Below are 20,656 nucleotides of genomic sequence, written 5' to 3' on the forward strand. Positions count from 1 at the left end.
TTGGTTGCCTTTTAGTTTTGTTGGTTGTTTCCTTTGCTGTGCAGAAGCTTTTTATCTTCATAAGGTCCCAGTAATTCACTTTTGCTTTTAATTCCCTTGCCTTTGGGGATGTGCCGAGTAAGAGATTGCTACGGCTGAGGTCAGAGAGGTCTTTTCCTGCTTTCTCCTCTAAGGTTTTGATGGTTTCCTGTCTCACATTCAGGTCCTTTATCCATTTTGAGTTTATTTTTGTGAATGGTGTGAGAAAGTGGTCTAGTTTCAACCTTCTGCATGTTGCTGTCCAGTTCTCCCAGCACCATTTATTAAAGAGACTGTCTTTTTTCCATTGGATGTTCTTTCCTGCTTTGTCAAAGATGAGTTGGCCATACGTTTGTGGGTCTAGTTCTGGGGTTTCTATTCTATTCCATTGGTCTATGTGTCTGTTTTTATGCCAATACCATGCTGTCTTGATGATGACAGCTTTGTAGTAGAGGCTAAAGTCTGGGATTGTGATGCCTCCTGCTTTGGTCTTCTTCTTCAAAATGACTTTGGCTATTCGGGGCCTTTTGTGGTTCCATATGAATTTTAGGATTGCTTGTTCTAGTTTCGAGAAGAATGCTGGTGCAATTTTGATTGGGATTGCATTGAATGTGTAGATAGCTTTGGGTAGTATTGACATTTTGACAATATTTATTCTTCCAATCCATCAGCATGGAATGTCTTTCCATTTCTTTATATCTTCTTCAATTACCTGCATAAGCTTTCTATAGTTTTCAGCATACAGATCTTTTACATCTTTGGTTAGATTTATTCCTAGGTATTTTATGCTTCTTGGTGCAATTGTGAATGGGATCAGTTTCTTCATTTGTCTTTCTGTTGCTTCATTGTTAGTGTATAAGAATGCAACTGATTTCTGCACATTGATTTTGTATCCTGCAACTTTGCTGAATTCATGTATCAGTTCTAGCAGACTTTTGGTGGAGTCTATCAGATTTTCCATGTATAATATCATGTCATCTGCAAAAAGCGAAAGCTTGACTTCATCTTTGCCAATTTTGATGCCTTTGATTTCCTTTTGTTGTCTGATTGCTGATGCTAGAACTTCCAGCACTATATTAAACAACAGCGGTGAGAGTGGGCATCCCTGTCGTGTTCCTGATCTCAGGGAAAAACCTCTCAGTTTTTCCCCGTTGAGGATGATGTTAGCTGTGGGCTTTTCATAAATGGCCTTTATGATCTTTAAGTATGTTCCTTCTATCCCGACTTTCTCAAGGGTTTTTATTAAGAAAGGGTGCTGGATTTTGTCAAAGGCCTTTTCTGCATCGATTGACAGGATCATATGGTTCTTCTCTTTTTTTTTTGTTAATGTGATGTATCACGTTGATCGATTTGCGAATGTTGAACCAGCCCTGCATCCCAGGAATGAATCCCACTTGATCATGGTGAATAATTCTTTTTATATGCTGTTGAATTCAATTTGCTAGTATCTTATTAAGAATTTTTGCATCCATATTCATCAGGGATATTGGCCTGTAGTTCTCTTTTTTTACTGGGTCTCTGTCTGGTTTAGGAATCAAAGTAATACTGGCTTCATAGAATGAGTCTGGAAGTTTTCCTTCCCTTTCTATTTCTTGGAATAGCTTGAGAAGGATAGGTATTATCTCTGCTTTAAATGTCTGGTAGAACTCCCCTGGGAAGCCATCTGGTCCTGGACTCTTATTTGTTGGGAGATTTTTGATAACCGATTCAATTTCTTCGCTGGTTATGGGTCTGTTCAAGCTTTCTATTTCCTCCTGATTGAGTTTTGGAAGAGTGTGGGTGTTTAGAAATTTGTCCATTTCTTCCAGGTTGTCCAATTTGCTGGCATATAATTTTTCATAGTATTCGCTGATAATTGTTTGTATCTCTGAGGGATTGGTTGTAATCATTCCATTTTCATTCATGATTTTATCTATTTGGGTCATCTCCCTTTTCTTTTTGAGAAGCCTGGCTAGAGGTTTGTCAATTTTGTTTATTTTTTCAAAAAACCAACTCTTGGTTTCGTTGATCTGCTCTACAGTTTTTTTAGATTCTATATTGTTTATTTCTGCTCTGATCTTTATTATTTCTCTTCTTCTGCTGGGTTTAGGCTGCCTTTGCTGTTCTGCTTCTATTTCCTTTAGGTGTGCTGTTAGGTTTTGTATTTGGGATTTTTCTTGTTTCTTGAGATAGGCCTGAATTGCAATGTATTTTCCTCTCAGGACTGCCTTCACTGCATCCCAAAGCGTTTGGATTGTTGTATTTTCATTTTCGTTTGTTTCCATATATATTTTAATTTCTTCTCTAATTGCCTGGTTGACCCACTCATTCGTTAGTAGGGTGTTCTTTAACCTCCATGCTTTTGGAGGTTTTCCAGACTTTTTCCTGTGGTTGATTTCAAGCTTCATAGCATTGTGGTCTGAAAGTATGCATGGTATAATTTCAATTCTTGTAAACTTATGAAGGGCTGTTTTGTGACCCAGTATATGATCTATCTTGGAGAATGTTCCATGTGCACTCGAGAAGAAAGTATATTCTGTTGCTTTGGGATGCAGAGTTCTAAATATATCTGTCAAGTCCATCTGATCCAATGTATCATTCAGGGCCCTTGTTTCTTTATTGACTGTGTGTCTAGATGATCTATCCATTTCTGTAAGTGGGGTGTTAAAGTCCCCTGCAATGACCACATTCTTATCAATAAGGTTGCTTATGTTTATGAGTAATTGTTTTATATATCTGGGGGCTCGGGTATTTGGCGCATAGACATTTATAATAGTTAGCTCTTCCTGGTGGATAGACCCTGTGATTATTATATAATGCCCTTCTTCATCTCTTGTTACAGCCTTTAATTTAAAGTCTAGTTTGTCTGATATAAGTATGGCTACTCCAGCTTTCTTTTGGCTTCCAGGAGCATGATAAATAGTTCTCCATCCCCTCACTCTCAATCTAAAGGTGTCCTCAGATCTAAAATGAGTCTCTTGTAGACAGCAAATAGATGGGTCTTGTTTTTGTATCCATTCTGATACCCTATGTCTTTTAGTTGGCGCATTTAATCCATTTACATTCATTGTTATTATAGAAAGATATGGGTTTAGAGTCATTGTGATGTCTGTATGTTTTATGCTTGTAGTGATGTCTCTGGTACTTTGTCTCACAGGATCCCCCTTAGGATCTCTTGTAGGGCTGGTTTTGTGGTGACAAATTCCTTCAGTTTTTGTTTGTTTGGGAAGACCTTTATCTCTCCTTCTATTCTAAATGACAGACTTGCTGGATAAAGGATTCTCGGCTGCATATTTTTTCTGTTTAGCACACTGTAGATATCGTGCCAAGCCTTTCTGGCCTGCCAAGTTTCAAAGGAGAGATCAGTCACGAGTCTTATAGGTCTCCCTTTATACGTGAGGGCACGTTTATCCCTTGCTGCTTTCAGAATTTTCTCTTTATCCTTGTATTTTGCCAGTTTCACTATGATATGTCGTGCAGAAGATCGATTCAAGTTACGTCTGAAGGGAGTTCTCTGTGCCTCTTGGATTTCAATGCCTTTTTCCTTCCCCAGTTCAGGGAAGTTCTCAGCTATAATTTGTTCAAGTACCCCTTCAGCACCTTTCCCTCTCTCTTCCTCCTCTGGGATACCAATGATGCGTATATTATTTTTTTTTAGTGTATCACTTAGTTCTCTAATTTTCCCCTCATACTCCTGGATTTTTTTTATCTCTCTTTCTTTCAGCTTCCTCTTTCTCCATAACTTTATCTTCTAGTTCACCTATTCTCTCCTCTGCCTCTTCAAGCCGAGCCATTGTGGTTTCCATTTTGTTTTGCATTTCGTTTAAAGCGTTTTTCAACTCCTCGTGACTGTTCCTTAGTCCCTCGATCTTTATGGCAAGAGATTCTCTGCTGTCCTGTATACTGTTTTCAAGCCCAGCGATTAATTTTATGACTATTATTCTAAATTCACTTTCTGTTATATTATTTAAATCCTTTTTGATCAGTTCATTAGCTGTTGTTATTTCCTGGAGATTCTTCTGAGGGGAATTCTTCCGTTTGGTCATTTTGGAGAGTCCCTGGCGTGGTGAGGACCTGCAGTGCATTTCCCCTGTGCTGTGGTGTATAACTGGAGTTAGTGGGCGGGGCCGCAGTCCGACCCGATGTCTGCCCCCAGCCCACTGCTGGGGCCACAGTCAGACTGGTGTGTGCCTTCTCTTCCCCTCTCCTAGGGGCGGGATTCACTGTGGGGTGGCGTGTCCCGTTTGGGCTACTTGCACACTGCCAGGCTTGTGTTCCTGGGGATCTGGCGTATTAGCTGGGGTGGGTAGGCAAGGTGCACGGGGGCTGGAGGGGCAGGCTTAGCTCGCTTCTCCTTAGGTGATCCACTTCAGGAGGAGCCCTGTGGCAGCGGGAGGGAGTCAGATCCGCTGCCGGAGGTTTGGCTCCGCAGAAGCACAGAGTTGGGTGTTTGCGCGGAGCGAGCAAGTTCCCTGGCAGGAACTGGTTCCCTTTGGGATTTTGGCTGGGGGATGGGCGGGGGAGATGGCGCTGGCGCCTTTGTTCCCCGCCAAGCTGAGCTCTGCCGTCCGGGGGCTCAGCAGCTCTCCCTCCCTTTGTCCTCCAGCCTTCCCGCTTTCCGAGCAGAGCTGTTAACTTATGACCTCCCAGATGCTAAGTCGCGCTTGCTGTCGGAACACAGTCCATCCGGCCCCTCCGCTTTTGCCAGCCAGACTCGGGGGCTCTGCTTGGCCGGCGAGCCGCCCCTCCGCCCCGGCTCCCTCCCGCCAGTCCGTGGAGCGCGCACCGCCTCGCCGCCCTTCCTACCCTCTTCCGTGGGCCTCTCGTCTGCGCTTGACTCCGGAGACTCCCTTCTGCTAATCCTCTGGCGGTTTTCTGGGTTCTTTAGGCAGGTGTAGGTGGAATCTAAGTGATCGGCAGGACGCGCTGTGAGCCCCGCGTCCTCCTACGCCGCCATCTTCCGGAACCCTCTAATCAAGATCCCAATTCCACAGGGGGTCACACAGAGAAGCACCAAGGTTGGTGGGGAGGCAGGAAGGGGAAAATATGGATCCAGAATAGGTATTTAGATTAACTATATAGTTTGAAGATTTTTAGTGCTTCTATGTTAAGGATTATGTACAAATTGCTCATAATATCTGTATGTTAATAATCAAAAAGCCCAATAATATCTCAATTAAAAATAGAATTGATTATGTGGGGCACCTGCGTGGTTCAGTCAGCTAAGCATCTGACTCCGGATTTCAGCTCAGGTTGTGATCTCATGGTTCATGAGACTGAGCCCCATGTCTGTGCTGTCAGCACAGAGGCTGCTTGGGTTTCTCTCTCTCCCTCTCTCTCTGCTCCTCCCCTGCTCCTGCTCTCTCTCTCTCTCAAAATAAATAAATAGACATTTAAAAAGAAAAGAAAAGAGGAAAAAAGAAAAGAAAAGATTATGAAAGTGCAGCTGGCACATAGTGTATATTAACATACATGGGGACCACAGTGGTGTCAATGACCATGTAAAAACCAGTGACATTAATGTGCTTAAAAAGCATGAAGTTTCATTTAGAGCAAATGAAAACTATTAAACTAATTTTATCATTTTGTATTCTAAATTTTCTTCCTCATGCATATTAAAATTGTTAATATGCCAGTTCCCATAGAAGAACTTCACAAATAGTTCAGTAAGTTCAATTTTATATTAGTCACATCATTGCTTTAAATAGAGAATCAGTAACATCAATTGCCTCAAGTATTTTAATTCCAATAAAAGTTTTATTTATATCCACTTCATGAAATCAAAGCATGGTCTTTAAAAAGTTCCTTGAATCAAAGAAAAAAACATCTAATATTATAAATCCAGTAAAAATATTAACATTTTAATAATTTCAAATTTTCTTAGACTTGTTTTATGATCAACCATATGGTTTTCTAAAAGTACCATATGCATTGAAAAGAATGTGCACTTGGTATTATTGGGCAGAGTGTTTTGTAAATACCAGTTAAGTATAGTTGGTTGATAATGTTGTGTTTGAAGTATTCTATATCATTACTGGTTCTCTGTCTACATTTTTTTAATCAACTGATGAAAGAGAAGTATTGAAATGCTCAGTTTGACTCTACTTATTCTTTCTGTCTTGCCATGTGTTTTTTTTGTTTGTGTGTGTGTGTGTGTGTGTGTGTGTGTGTGTATGAAGACTGTTATTAGGTGCGTAACATTGTAGGTTTTATGTCTTCTTAATGACTTAATGTTTTCATTACTAAGAACTATCTTTCTTTTTCATTAGTAATTTACCATTTCTTGAAATTTACCTTGTCTCACATAAATATCTTACAATTAGTATGGCATTGGTGTACTATTTATCATCTTTTTAATTTGGTAGTGTGTTTATAATTAAGTTAGGTATCTAGTAGATAGCATTTGATTGAGTCATGGTTTTTTATACAGTCTAAAGATGTATACTTTTTGATTGTTGTCTTTTAAATTATTAGACCATTTACATTTCATGTAAATTTTTCCTATAGTTAACTTTGTCTACCATATTATTATTATTTTTATTGGATCTACTTGTTCCTTTTTCCGTGATATTTTTTCCTCTATTAACTTTTTTTTTAACCTTTTGAACCCCTTCACCCATTTCTCCACCTCCCTCATTCCCTGCCTCTGGCAACCATCTATTGGCTCTCTGTATCTATGAGTTTTTTGTTTGTTTGTTTCTTTTAATTTTCTTTACATTTCAAAGTAAGAAAAGGTATATGTTATCTGTCTTTCTCTATTTCACTTAGCATATTGCCCTAAAGGTCCATCCATGTTGGACCAAATGGCAAAGTTTCATTCTTTTTTATAGCTGAATAAAATTCCAGTGTGTGTACACACACACACACACACACACACACACAGTTTCTTCATCTATTTATTTAATAATAGACACTTAGGTTGTTTCTATATCTTGGCTATGGTAAATAGTGCTGCAGTGAACATGGGGTACATATATATTTTTGAGTTAGAGTTTTCATTTTCTTCAGGTAAATACTCAGAAGTGGAAATGCTGGAACATATAATAATTCTGTTTTTAATTTTTTGAGGAATCTCCATACTGGTTTTCATAGTGGCTACACCAATTTATGTTCCCACCAACAGTGCACTGCACAAAGGATTACCTTTTTTTCTACATCATTGTGTACACTTTAATTTCTAATCTTTTTGATAATAACCATTCTAACAAATGTGAAGTGATAGCTCATTGTGATTACAATTTGCATTTCCCCAATGATTAATGATGTTGAGCATCTTTTCTGTACCTTAGCCATCTGTATGTCTTCTTTGGAAAAATGTCTGGTCAGATCTTCTGCCCATTTTTTAATTGGATTGTTTTCTGTTTGTTTTTGTTTCTGAGTTGTTTTCTGCTACTGAGTTTTACGAGTTTCTTATATATTTTGGATATTAGCGCTTTATCAGATACATGATTTGCAAATATTTTCTCCTATTTAGTATGTTGCCTTTTCATTTTTTTTATGGTTTCCTTGCTCTGCAAAGGCTCTTTAGTTTGATATAGTCCCACTTGTTTATTTTTCCTTTTGTTGCTTTTACTTTTGGTGTCAGATTTTTAAAAATGTCACTATGTTTATGCAGGGCCTTTTGTGGTACCATACAAATTTTAGGATTATCTGTTCTATTTCTGTGAAAAATGCAATTTGAATTTCAAGAGAGGTTGAACTGAATCTATAGATTACTTTGGGTTGTATGGACATTACAACAATTAATTCAAGTCCATGGACACATAATATCTCTTCATTTATTTGTGTCTTTTTCAATCTCTTTCCCTAAAGTCTTGTAGTTTTCAAATTGCATATAGGTCTTTCACCTCGTTTGTTAAATTTATTCCTATTTTACTCTTTGTGATGCATTTGTAAGTGGGATTTTTTTTTCTTAATTTCACTTTCTAAATGTATTAGCTATGTATTTTTTTGGTACCTGCTCTAATATTTATAGCATGCATTTTTAACTTAGTAAAACCCAGCATCAAATTCTATTATTCCACTTCTCATAGAAGAACCCCACAATAGTGTATTCCCATTTCCCCCTCAGTACTTTGGACTATTGTTTTCATTTATCTCATTTCTATGTATGTTAACGCCACAATACATTTTTTAAGCTTTAAGCAGAGAATTATCTTTTTTTATTAAAAAATTATTTTTTACATTTATTCATTTTTGAGAGACAGAACACAAGTGGGGGAGGGGCAGAGAGAGAGGGAGACACAGAATGAGAAGCAGACTCCAGGCTCTGAGCTGTCAGCACAGAGCCCGACGCAGGGCTCGAACTCAGGAGCTGTGAGATCACGACCTAAGGCGAAGTCCGACGCCCAACTGCAGAGCCACCCAGGCGCCCCAAGCAGAGAATTATCTTTAACTATTTTTTAAATAAGACAAAGTTCACATTTAAAAATTTTAATATTAAATATAGTTGTTTGTTTTGTGATAATAATACAAATATAAGTTTTGATGATACATAGCCTCGTGATAAAAACGAAGCTCTCATAAAATTAAGAAACAGAAAGGGCCGCCTGGATGGCTCAGCTGGTTAAGCATCTGACTCTTGATTTTGGCTCAGTTCATGATCTCACACTTTGTGATTTCAACCCCTATGTAGGACTCTGCTGACAGTGCAAAGCCTGCTTGGGATTCTCTCTCTCCCTCTCTCTCTGACCCTCCCCTGCTCATGCTCTCTCTGTCTCTATCTCAAAATAAATAAACTTAAAAAATTTTAAGAAATAGAAATATACTTAGAACTGCTTGCAGTGTACATATAATTCGTAACTCTGACCAAGCAAATGCTACTCATCACAATAAAATTGTTGTTAAAATTTACAAATACTTTTATATACAGTGAAATAACAGAATTATATTTGTGTGTGTGTGTGTATGACAGAGTAATGCTGATTCAAAAAATAAGTAAATGAGTGTGTCAGTACTCTTTTCTCTTTTTTTACGTTTATTGTCATTCAGACTTAGAAAGATTTGCATCTCTGAAGTACTCTTGTAAAATCAACCAAAAACCCTACTAAGGTGTTGAAATTTTCTGCAAATAAAACTTTTAAATGTGGTTGTTTTTCATTAAATCGGTTGTAAATCTTTAATCAAAATATTCAGTTATTGGAGTGCTAAAGATCATCAACTTTGAAGTTTTTGGTGAGTTGCAATTATCAAAAACAAAGTTTAGCATCAAGAAGACATTTAAATGTTATTTCTATGAAAGTGTGAATGCTCAAACACTGTACAAAATTAAAATTGGAAATGATCTTATTTTTAATTGTATTAAATTTAGGGGCGCCTGGGTGGCTCAGTCGGTTAAGCGTCCGACTTCAGCTCAGGTCACGATCTCACGGTCCGTGAGTTCGAGCCCCACGTCGGGCTCTGGGCTGATGGCTCAGAGCCTGGAGCCTGCTTCCGATTCTGTGTCTCCCTCTCTCTCTGCCCCTCCCCTGTTCATGCTCTGTCTCTCTCTGTCTCAAAAATAAATAAAAACGTTAAAAAAAATTTTAATTGTATTAAATTTATATTTTATACTAGAATGGAATAAAGTTGAGAAAATACACAATTATATAGCTTGTAAGTGAATATTTTTAAAAATCATAATTTAAGAAAACTTGTTTGACAAGTTTTATGTTATAATAATCTTTGTCAAAGAAAGGTATCTGAAAAGAAATAAGCATTCAGTGTCTTTGAAAATATTTGAGCTGAAATATATACACATCACTGAATGACAAAAATAAAATTGAGACTTTCTTCCATTTTAAAAATTAGCTCTAAGTTTACCAGATATCTCAGCCCATATAAAGAGGAAACTTTCTTGATTAAAAATAGTATGGCCTATGGAGATATCAGTTTAACATGCCAATATTTTAAATGTATTAAAAATATCTTTAACAATGTTAATAATAATATATTAATTCTTTAGAAAAATAGTAAAAGGCACTAAATAATAGCTAAGAAACCAATTAAAAAGGTACATGTGCATTGTAAGTTAGTATTTTGCTACCATTATTTTTAATGTTTAGGTAATTCATATAAAGAATGTATTTTTGTGCACAGATATTTGGCATTTTTAAGAAATCATTTCATTTTAAAAACTGTTTTTGTATAGATAACTATTTTGAAATGTTCATCAGTGTAATTCCAATTTTGTTAGAACATATTTTTAATTATACAAGTTATTTTTAACTTCTTCTTTCATTCCCAGAATTTTGCAGTTTGAATGGTAAAACATCATTTTAGTATAGTAAAGCTATGTACACATCTGCGGTCCCTCTTAGATTATTTTCCTTTGAAGAACGAGGATATTATCGTATTAATATTTGTATCCCTAGAAATTGGCACTGCACCTGGTATTAAGTACTTAGCAAATGTTAAATGAATCTGATTGAATAGGAAGTCTCTTTAATAATGTAAAACTGAATGTGCACTGGCAGTTAAAAATAATGTAAAATCATTTTTATGTGATTTTTCCCTTTTTTGTTTATTAATTCTAGTGATCCCTTAATATTAGTGTTCAACTGCAAATTAGACTTTTACATAAACTTATATAATTTTTAGATATAAAATCAGTTTCCTCTGTAGGTAACAATGGGTCCTCAACCTGACATGCCTTTGATTTCACAAAAATTGCATCGGCAATTTTATTCCCACTTTTGTCTGTGTACTAGAGCATAAGCATCAGTGAAGGTAGGGAGGTGTCGTCTCATTAAAATCTATCTCCAATATGAAGCATAATACCTGGCTCGTTGTGGTTGCATAACAATTATCTGGTGAAATAATTGAATAAATATGTCTTTTTAAAAAATAAATTTCTAGAGGTGCCTGGGTGGCTCAGTCGGTTAAGTGCCAGCTCAGGTCATGATCTCACAGTTCTTGAGTTCGAACCCCACACGGGCTCTCTTTGTTCAGAGCTGGCTTCAGATCCTCTGACTCCCTCTCTCTCTGCCCCTCCCCGGTATGCGCACAGGTGCCACATTCTCTCTCTCTCTCAAAAATAACTAATCATTAACAAAAAATTAAAAAATAAAAATATATGTCTATGTTCTTGGAAGTGTACTACAACACGGGCTTTGAGATTCCTTTTGCATCTGACGCATTAGCAGTTTCAATTCCTTCCTGAGTTGATGGGAATGTTTCTGTCATGCTGCCATCTACTTTAACCTAACTTGCCATATCATTAGGTGTATCCTTAGAAACATAATGAAATTCTAAAGATAGCCACATTACTGAGGAGCTGGCAAAGTGTAAGCCTAATAATGATGTTGAACATTCTTTATAAAATTGATGGATCTTGTACTAAGCAAGAGCTCAATCAAGGGCAAAATACTCCAGGGTGAAATCCACCTCTAGGTTACCAACTGCATTTCAAATATTTTCTGATTGATTTGACACTGGATGGGATTTCCTTCCAGGTTAAATATTCCCATTACCCAACTTGAATTCCTTACAGATAGTGAAATGGAGAATATAGGGCCATTTCTCAGTCCATACTAAAGAATAAGGCAATAAAACTGGAAGAGAGGGACTTAGGGCTTAAACTTAAACGAAATTTGGACTGTGACCTTGCTGAAGTCTCCTGATGTTACAAAAACATACAAAACCACTGGTCTTTAGCGATTCAGAATTGATATTTTCATAGGATTATATAATTGTTAGAAAAGAATGTTAAGATTTTTCTGATACTAAAGCGGGCAGGTAAAATATTACTATGCCAGTTTTACAGATGAGGCAGCTAAAATTCAGGGAACAAGTGCAAATATGACCAATGTCCTTTCTTAACGTAGTAGAGACTAGACTCTAAGGTTCTCTTACTTCTGATAACTATGTATTATTCAACTGTATGAAATCCTAGGTTTTTCTTTTTTGAAAGGGCTTGAGATAAACAAGTTTACATCAAAGAGTCAACTTTCTGAATAGAAAGGATACACTGGGACTTACGAGTGATTTTAGTGAATTTATTCCCTATTATAGAAAACAATGGAATAAGAAAACCAGAACATTAATTTGCCCAAGGTCACTAACCTAATAATTCAGACGTTGCCTCTGAATAGTTCAAGCTGCTATGCATGTCATGCTTGAAATCTATACATGCACTAGTTAGGATTGTAAAATATGTATCAGGTGAGGTACATATTTCCAATTAAATTGCACTCTCAATTATTTTAAAACAAATATAAAATGAGAAGTCAGAAGTGTATTTATAGCACCGATGAGTTGTAGCAATGCTGAGAACTCAGTCATGGGCTGTACTACCTAGTGGTATAAAATTCTCCATATAAGGCAAAACCACTGACATAAAAAAATAGAGTAAAAATTATAAGACTTTATATTTTTGCTGACATTCAATTTATTTCTTATGTCAGTGATTTTTTACCTTTTATGGAGAATTTATTTATACCAAAGTATTTTTATCTGCATGCCATAATAAATTAGAATTTTGCAATGAGAAATTTTTACTTTCAAAATGGAAGTGTCATGTGTTTTATTGACATTAATAGCATAGGAAAATTATATATGCAGGTGAAATTTTAAGTTTTTTACATTTTTCTTTCCAAAAATCTGATAATTAAAATATTTTACAATTTCATGAAACTTTTGGAAGTGGAAAATTGAAGGGCCTGTTAGATATCTAACTAAAGGAGTTAAATAGGCAGTTGAATTGCCTGATCTCAAGCTCAGGAGAGACATCAATGCTGAATGTATAAATTTGAGAGGCATTAAGCTAAAAAGAGTTTTTGAAACGATGGGGTCAGATGAAGTTATCCTAGAAGAAACTGTACAAAGAAAGAAACAAAACATTAAATACTAATCCCTGAAGTATTCTAGCCCTCAGTCATCAGGTTAAAAAAAAAAATAGAGACAGCAGAAGATACCAAAAAGGAAAGCAACTAAGCCCAAAAGAAAACTAGTAGAGTCTGATAACTGGGAGGCCAAGGAAACAAGTGCTTGTAGAAGGAAGGAACGATGTACTGTGGCACATTTTGCTGAGAAGTCTCTGAAAAAAGAAGGTACAGAAGTTACCGCTAGATCCAGCAGCTAGATTTAACAAGAGCAGTTTAGTAAGGATATCAGATGCAAGGCTGATGATGAAACTGGAAATAGCTATACAGATAACTCCCTCAGGATAGATGCTTAATAAGTTTCCTATTAAAAGAGAGAAATGGGAAAAATAATTGAAAGAGGATGGAGATGTAATAAGAGTTTTGCTGGTTTATTTAAGATGGAGTATATAAGTTATGTCTGTATGCTATTGGGAATTTACCACGGAGGAAGGAGGGACTGGTAATTCAGAAGGGATAAGAAATATTTAGGAACAGAATCCTTGAGAAATAAAAAGGGCTTAATACCAGCAGCACAAGAACGGGGGTTGACCTCATATAGAATAAAAACACCTTCTCCATTGCAACCGGAGAGGAAGCAGGGGATATGGATATGACACCACTGGGCCGATAGATTTGGTGCTAGTAAAATGAAGTCATGCCTATCTTATTGCTTCTACTCTCTCAGTGAACTATAAGGGGAGAAATCAGACAAAAAAAAGGATGGGAAGAAGAGAATGAAAAGGGGCACCTGGGTGGTTCAGCCAGTTGAGTGTCTGACTTTGGCTCAGGTCATGATCTCATGGTTCATGAGTTTGAGCCCTGCATCAGGCTTTGTGCTGACAGCTCAGATCCTGGAGCCTGCTTCAGATTCTGTGTCTCCCCCTCTCTCTGTCCCTTCCCTGCTCATGCTCAGTGTCTCTCTGTCTCTCAATAATAAATAAATGTTTAAAAAAGTTAAAAAATAAAAAGAAGAGAATGAAAAAACAATTAGAGTGGAACGTCCTTAGTTTTATAATTAAAGAATACCATCTAGCACATATGTGGCTGAATTTAGGATATATACGGCTAAATTTATTTACATTGTTCTTAACAATACCTATGAAAAGAACCTAGGGTCTGTCTCTTTTGCTTCCCTTTATGGTGAGATATTAGCAGCAAGTAATTTTGTTGTGTAGTAATGAAGAATTATAAACTGCTCAGTATTTCTGCCTTTCCATCTAAAACTAGATCTAATTCTTTCATCAATCAACAACGTAAAATGTCATTAGTATGACATGACTTTGTTGTTTTATCTGGTAATGGCATAGGTTTGTACTGAGACAATACCCTACAGTCGTGGAAACCCTGCTGTTTCTTGAGTTCAAATCCTCACTGTGCTTCCAGCAAGCACTTAACATCACGGAGGTTCATTTTACCCATTTAAAAGTAGAGATGATAATAATACTTCATAAGAATTTTATGTTCTGGTTTAAGCATATAAACTTAATCTTTAGCCAAATGCTTTGGACAACATATGCTCTCAACAGAGGCAGCAATCATCATTATCATTATTTTGTTGGAATCTATTCTAAATCAATTATCATTCATGTTTGACTGTATCTCTTTCTTAGATACACAGACTTTATTTAGTTTTACACAATACATACCAATGGAATCCTATGAATAAGACTGTAATGTTGATAGCTGTGCAATTGTTTTTAGTAAAAAATAATTAATTACTTAAAGTCAAATGTTGTAAATGTATAGGCTTTTGGACTACTCCACCAGAATGATCGGTAGATAGTTGCTCTTCCTATTTTTAAAATGGTATTTAAACTTTAATAATGTATTTTAGAAATTTTATTTTAAATAATGGTATCATTTGAGTTTTACCCTGTCCACGCTTTGAACATTTTTTTTTAATTTCAAAAACTCTATCATTTTTATTTAAGAAATGTCCCTTGGATACATTCTCATGTCTGCATTACCACTTAAACTGCCCTAGATAACTGTGTGATACTGGGCAAGTTTCTTTTTCCTTTTAAGTCTTAATATTCTCATTGGGAAAATATGGAAAATAGTAGTACCCAGACTTTTTGTCAGTCAAATGAGGTACAGTTCGTAATACAATCTTTGAAAGACAGTAAGTGTCCAAAATTATTACAAATTAACAATGTTAACTATTCACACATAATTTTTCCCTGTGGCTATTATCATTTCTATGAAATAGCTAGTATAAGAAATACAATACATAGTAGCTACTGGATAATTCCAGTTCTAGAATAACCAAAATATAAATGGCCAATCCTTTTGAGGGGAGAGAAACAAGGAAGGGCAGTTATCTTTTGTTGTCAGTTTAATAAAGTTTTGTAAGGTAAATAAATCCAAGTTATTTTTGGATTTTTTATCATATGTAAATGACCTATTATATGCATTTCCAGAATGTTCCTTTCATGATATCATCACAGGTGAGGCATCAAAGTTGTTAAAACCCTTCATCTTTGTTGGAATTTGTGTTTACATTTGTGTCAGGAAAAATCAGACTTAAACCTAATGGAACAACTACAGATGTTCATTTCATCAATTAAATTTGAAGCAATTCAGACTAAAGAAATTAAGAACGTAAATAGAAATCACTCATGTTAATACTTATATGGTAAGTGTAGTATTTTCTGATGTATATTTATTTAATATGCTTAAAATAGTTGCTAAATTAAAGCACTTATTTGCAAAAGAGTCTTCATTCTATAGAAACATCTTACATGCTATTCCAGAATAAAAGAGAATAAAAAGAAGGGATTAAACTTCTACTTAAAATTTACATAACAAAAAGAAAATGCACATAAGAATTATAAATTTTGAGAATTGTAGGTTCCAGCAAAGTGAAAAATAAATATTGAATAAAAATTACCAATCGATTTTTACATATGTGATAATATATTAAGTTCTAGCATTCTATAATTGCTATTTTAATTATCCTAATTGTATGAGATTACTTCACTGCTGATTCCCAAGGAGATATAATATGGTTCCCTAAGTGATTATTTTCTTCAGTGGCTATAGTTTCTATTTAATACAGAAAACAAGAATGATTGATGTTAAAATTATTATAATTTTGTCAGCCCACAAACACAGAGTGTAACCAGTAGGGAGATCAAACTTTGGATAAAGAAAGAAAATAAGACAACACCATTCACACCGAGCAATTGTTCCTGTGTACATTTAACTAATTGTTTTAGAACTCAAGCAATTCCAAGAGGAAAAAAAAAGTTTTGGTCTTTCATTAAACCCCATCATTGTCTATTGTGTTTTAAAATCTTATTCTTAATTTGTTTATTAATTAAGAGGAAAAGTAACAATAGGTGTTCCCCACCTCTCTTTCTTTAAGTTGACCAGACCCAAAGGTAAATGCATATTTTCAAACACCATATATTAGTTGTATCAAAGTCTTACTTTAACCACTTAGTTCCACTTTAAGTCTTTAAGCACAGTAAATCTGTCAGCAAAAACATATTTTTTTCTCTTAAATTCAGCTAAGACATGATTGTATGTACTGCTTTTATTTCAATATATTTCTCTAACATTGTTATACATTCATTTTTATTTTTGAGAATGTTTATCTGAAGCGTCAACCTTTTTGCAAAACCAGATTCCAGTGCATGGTTAGCCTCAAGAACAAAAACTAATGAAGTTTTTTTAAATAATTTTATATAATTACTATTTTTTACTTTGAAAATAGAGCACATTTCACATTTGTGTCACTTCTCTCCAATAAAAATATCTTCAGAGCACCTACGTACCTCAGTCAGTCAGGTGTCCTACTCTTGATTTTGGCTCATGTTATAATCTCATGGTTCGCGGGTTTGCGCCCCACACTGGGCTCCATATTGATGGTGCAGAGCCTGCTTGGGATTTTGTCTCCCTCTCTCTATGCCCCTCCCCTGCTCTCTCTCTCTGTCTCTCTCTCTCTCTCTCAAAATAAATAAATAAATAAATAAACATTTAAAAAAATCTTAGAACATCACTCCCCACTTACATCTTGTAAAATGAATACAGGTATCAGTTTAGTTTGGGTGAAAGCCATCCCAGAACAATTTAAGAAAACCTTCATGACTCAGTTTATCACAGAAACACTTCACAAAAATCTCTATCAATAATGGAAGAACATAATTCCCAGAGCCTGTGATGCATTGTAGATGCTTTGCTAAGGGACACACGGGTATTACAGAACAAATTCACTTTGAAGTTGGAACAAAGTCCCTATATTCTTCCCTCAATATTCTCCAAAATGAGTTTGTAATTAACAACTAAAAACAACTGTTTCAAAAGTAACTCATATGAAGGTAAATTTAATATTTTTGAAGGTGGTTCAAATTTATGCCAGCTCTAGCTTTTCTATTTATGGATATAATCTCTACCTTTTCCGTAATTTTTAAATTGGGTATTTTATTTTATTTTACTGTATTATTTTACTTTATTTTATTGAGGAGAAAACTTGCATCTCCAGGACAGTTACAGGTAGAAGAGGATAATCTAGTATAACATTTAGGTATTTGGGTTCTAAAATCAGACAGATTTGGGTTGAGATCTTGGTTCTGTACTCAGGTTTTGTTAATCTCAGGTTATTTAATCTCAGGTTCTGTACTCAGGTTATTTAATATCTCTAAATTTTAGTTTTCTCACCTCTAAAATGAGAATAGTAATGCTATTTGCCTCATAGTATTGTTAGGAATACTAAAGGAATTATATAGGTAAAACCCCTTCCTCTAGTCATTGCTCAGAAACGTTAGTTTATCAGAAAAATAAAGCAAAACTGTAAGACTTTTGATTACACATATAATGATACACAGGTTTGTTTCGTTTAAGTGATCAGTAAAATGATATTTGCAGTCTACATTTTCTAACCTTTTGAAAAATATAACCCTTTAAAAATTAACTTTTTTTAGTTTGTCAATAAAGTGAACAGAATATACATGCATATGTATATATGCATATTACATATTCATTTACATATATATGAATGATCACTTTTTTGTTGTTACTTCTTTTTATTCAGTGTCAGGCTTAAGATCCCAACAATATCCTTTTTTTTTCAGTTTCTTAACTGTTCTTGATTCCCAGAACGTTGGGAATCAGAGCATTACAATACTGTGTGTAGTCTCTGGTTTCTTTGTTGTGTATGTGTGTTAGAGAGATGAGCTAAAACAATTTACTAGACAGATTAACAGATTGATATATTGATGAATCTGTCTATGTTTATCTGTCTATCTACCTACCTATCTGTCTATCTCTATCTGCTTACCTATGTATCTATGTAAATATCTACTCACTCAGAATGTATATAATAGAATTTCTTTATTGGTACCAGCACTATGCAAAATAATTTGAAGTCTGTTCAGTTCTATTTGTGTCTGCTCAATTCTTCTTTGTATTCCTAGAACCTAGCACAATGCCTGGAATATATTGTTATAAGTGAATGAATCAGTGAATATCAGTTATGTATCTGCAATCCAGAAATTTGTGTCATTAGTTGAAGATGCAATTAAAAAAATAATTTATACAAGTGCTAAATCCTATATTTATGAATATAGTTTTATTAATAGTTTAAATGGAAATTTTAATAGGTTCTTTGTCTTGATACTTAATTGCCATATGCTTTAGGGTAAATCCACTTCATGATAATTCAACATAATATTTTGTTCCATTAACCTGAATAATTGGAGTTAACTATTATTAAATGTGTCATATACTGTGTATAGAAGAACAGTTCCTTTCCTATGGTGTCATACTACTCCCCTTTTCTGTAATGATTTTTTTAACTTTTCATTTTTAGACACGTTTAGATTTATATTCAGTTTTAAGAAGTAATAAAAAGAGATCCTGTATACTCTTCACCGTTTCCTGAATTGACAATTTCTTGCATAACTATAGGACATATATCCCAACCAGAAAACTGACATTGATACAATCTACCGATCTTATTCAAAGTTTACTAATTTTATGTATATTCGTGTGTGTGTGTGTGTGTGTGTGTGTGTGTGTGTGCGCGCGCTTATTTAGCTCTATGTAGATTTGTATGACCACCACCACAGTGAAAACACAGTACAGTCCATCACAAGGATCCCTCATGTTATCTTTTACAGCCATGGTCACTGCCTTCCATCCCCTCCTCCTACAACTCCTGGTACCCACTAATCTATTTTCCAGCTTTCTAGTTTTGTCACTTCAAGAATAGTATATAAATAAAGTCATGCAGTGTGTAACCATTTGATATTGTATTTTTCTGCTCTGCTTAATTCCTTTCAGAACTGTTTAAGTTGTCATACGCATTGTCATTCCTTTTTATTGTTGAGTTCTGTTCCAAGGTATGAGTACACAGTTTAGTCACTCACCTGTTGAAGGACATTGGGTTGTTCCAACTTTTTAGCTTCTATAAATAAATATGTGTTCAGGTTTTTATGTGATCATAAATCATCATTTCTGTGGGATAAATGTACAAGAGTGCAATTACTAAGCTGTATAGTAAGCACATATGTAGTCTTGTGAGAAGCTACCACACTTCTTTCCAGAGTGGCTGTAACATTTTACATTCCCAAGTGCAATACGTGAGTAATTTCATTTTCTCCATAATATTTCCAGCATTCAGTTATCTTATTTTTTTTATTTTAGCCCATCTGATTGGTATATAGTGATATCTCATTGCAATGTTAAAATGCATTTTCCTAATGGCTAATGATGTTGAACATCTTTTCATGTACCATCCAGTATCTTCTTCATTGGAATGTATTCTGTCAATATTTTAATCGGATTTTTTCTTCTTCCTCCCCCTCTGCCTATAGTTAACTTGTAAGAGTTCTTTATATACTCTACATACAAGTCCTTTGTGGAATATGTACCTTACAGTTATGTTCTTTCGGTCTGCAGCTTTCTTTTCATCCTCTGCACAATCTTTTCACATGGCATCTATTAATCTTCAGTAAACCTATTATTTAGCTACTAAAATGTCATGCCCTTTATTGAAACAAGTAAGCACACAAGTTAACAAAAAAAAACCCAGTTAAAATTATTTTTTGTGCAGGCATTTACAAATTGGCTCAAGCATTTTTAAAGTTAATTTTCTAAAAGCACATAGATGTGAGGAAGGTTCTAAACTGTAAGATCTGGAAATTTGAAATTGACTTTGGTAGCATCAAAACTAAAGGTTTGTTTTTGTCTTTTGATAGGTTCTGTTGCTACTGCATGTCGTGACCCAGGGGTTCCCATGAATGGGACTCGAAATGGGGATGGACGAGAACCTGGGGACACTGTTGTTTTTCAATGTGACCCAGGATATGAGCTTCAAGGAGAGGAAAGAATAACCTGCATTCAGGTAGAAAATCGCTACTTCTGGCAGCCCAGCCCACCAGTCTGTATAGGTACGAATTAAAGAAAAATTAAAGTTTTATATAAGTATCAAACAATGGATAAAATGGGTGCTGATGTTATTAAGCACAGTATTCTAGAATAGGTTCTATACAGGATCTAAGATTTCAAAAATCTATGAACCTCCAAAAAAATACACAAAATTTTAAATGACTATATTTTCCCCCTAAGGGGAGAGTCCACAATTTCATTAGATTCTCAATAGTTTGGAGAGGAGGAGGAGGAGGAGGAGGAGGAGGAGGAGGAGGAGGAAGAAGAAGAAGAAGAGGAAGAAGAAGAAGAAGAAGAAGAAGAAGAAGAAGAACGAGTAGGAGGAGGAGGAGGAGGAGGAGGAGGAGGAAGAGGAGGGGGAGGGAAAGGAGGAGGAGAAGGAGGGAGAGGAGAGGGAGGAGGGGAAGGGGGAGGAGGAGGAGGAG

General features: G+C 35.4%; 1 protein-coding gene across 3 annotated transcripts in view; it reads left to right on the forward strand.

The window, feature by feature from the left end:
- CSMD3 (CUB and Sushi multiple domains 3) overlaps nucleotides 1–20,656 on the forward strand; it is a 1,252,643-nt gene that overhangs the window by 941,180 nt on the left and 290,807 nt on the right. For all 3 annotated transcript variants that reach the window (XM_049632997.1, XM_049632998.1, XM_049632999.1), the window contains one exon: nucleotides 20,042–20,233. In XM_049632997.1, coding sequence (XP_049488954.1) covers nucleotides 20,042–20,233 — 192 coding nt within the window. The remainder of the gene's footprint in view (nucleotides 1–20,041; nucleotides 20,234–20,656) is intronic.

The sequence above is a fragment of the Panthera uncia genome, chromosome F2 (genome assembly GCF_023721935.1).
Source record: "Panthera uncia isolate 11264 chromosome F2, Puncia_PCG_1.0, whole genome shotgun sequence".
NCBI classification, from domain to species: Eukaryota; Metazoa; Chordata; class Mammalia; order Carnivora; family Felidae; genus Panthera; species Panthera uncia.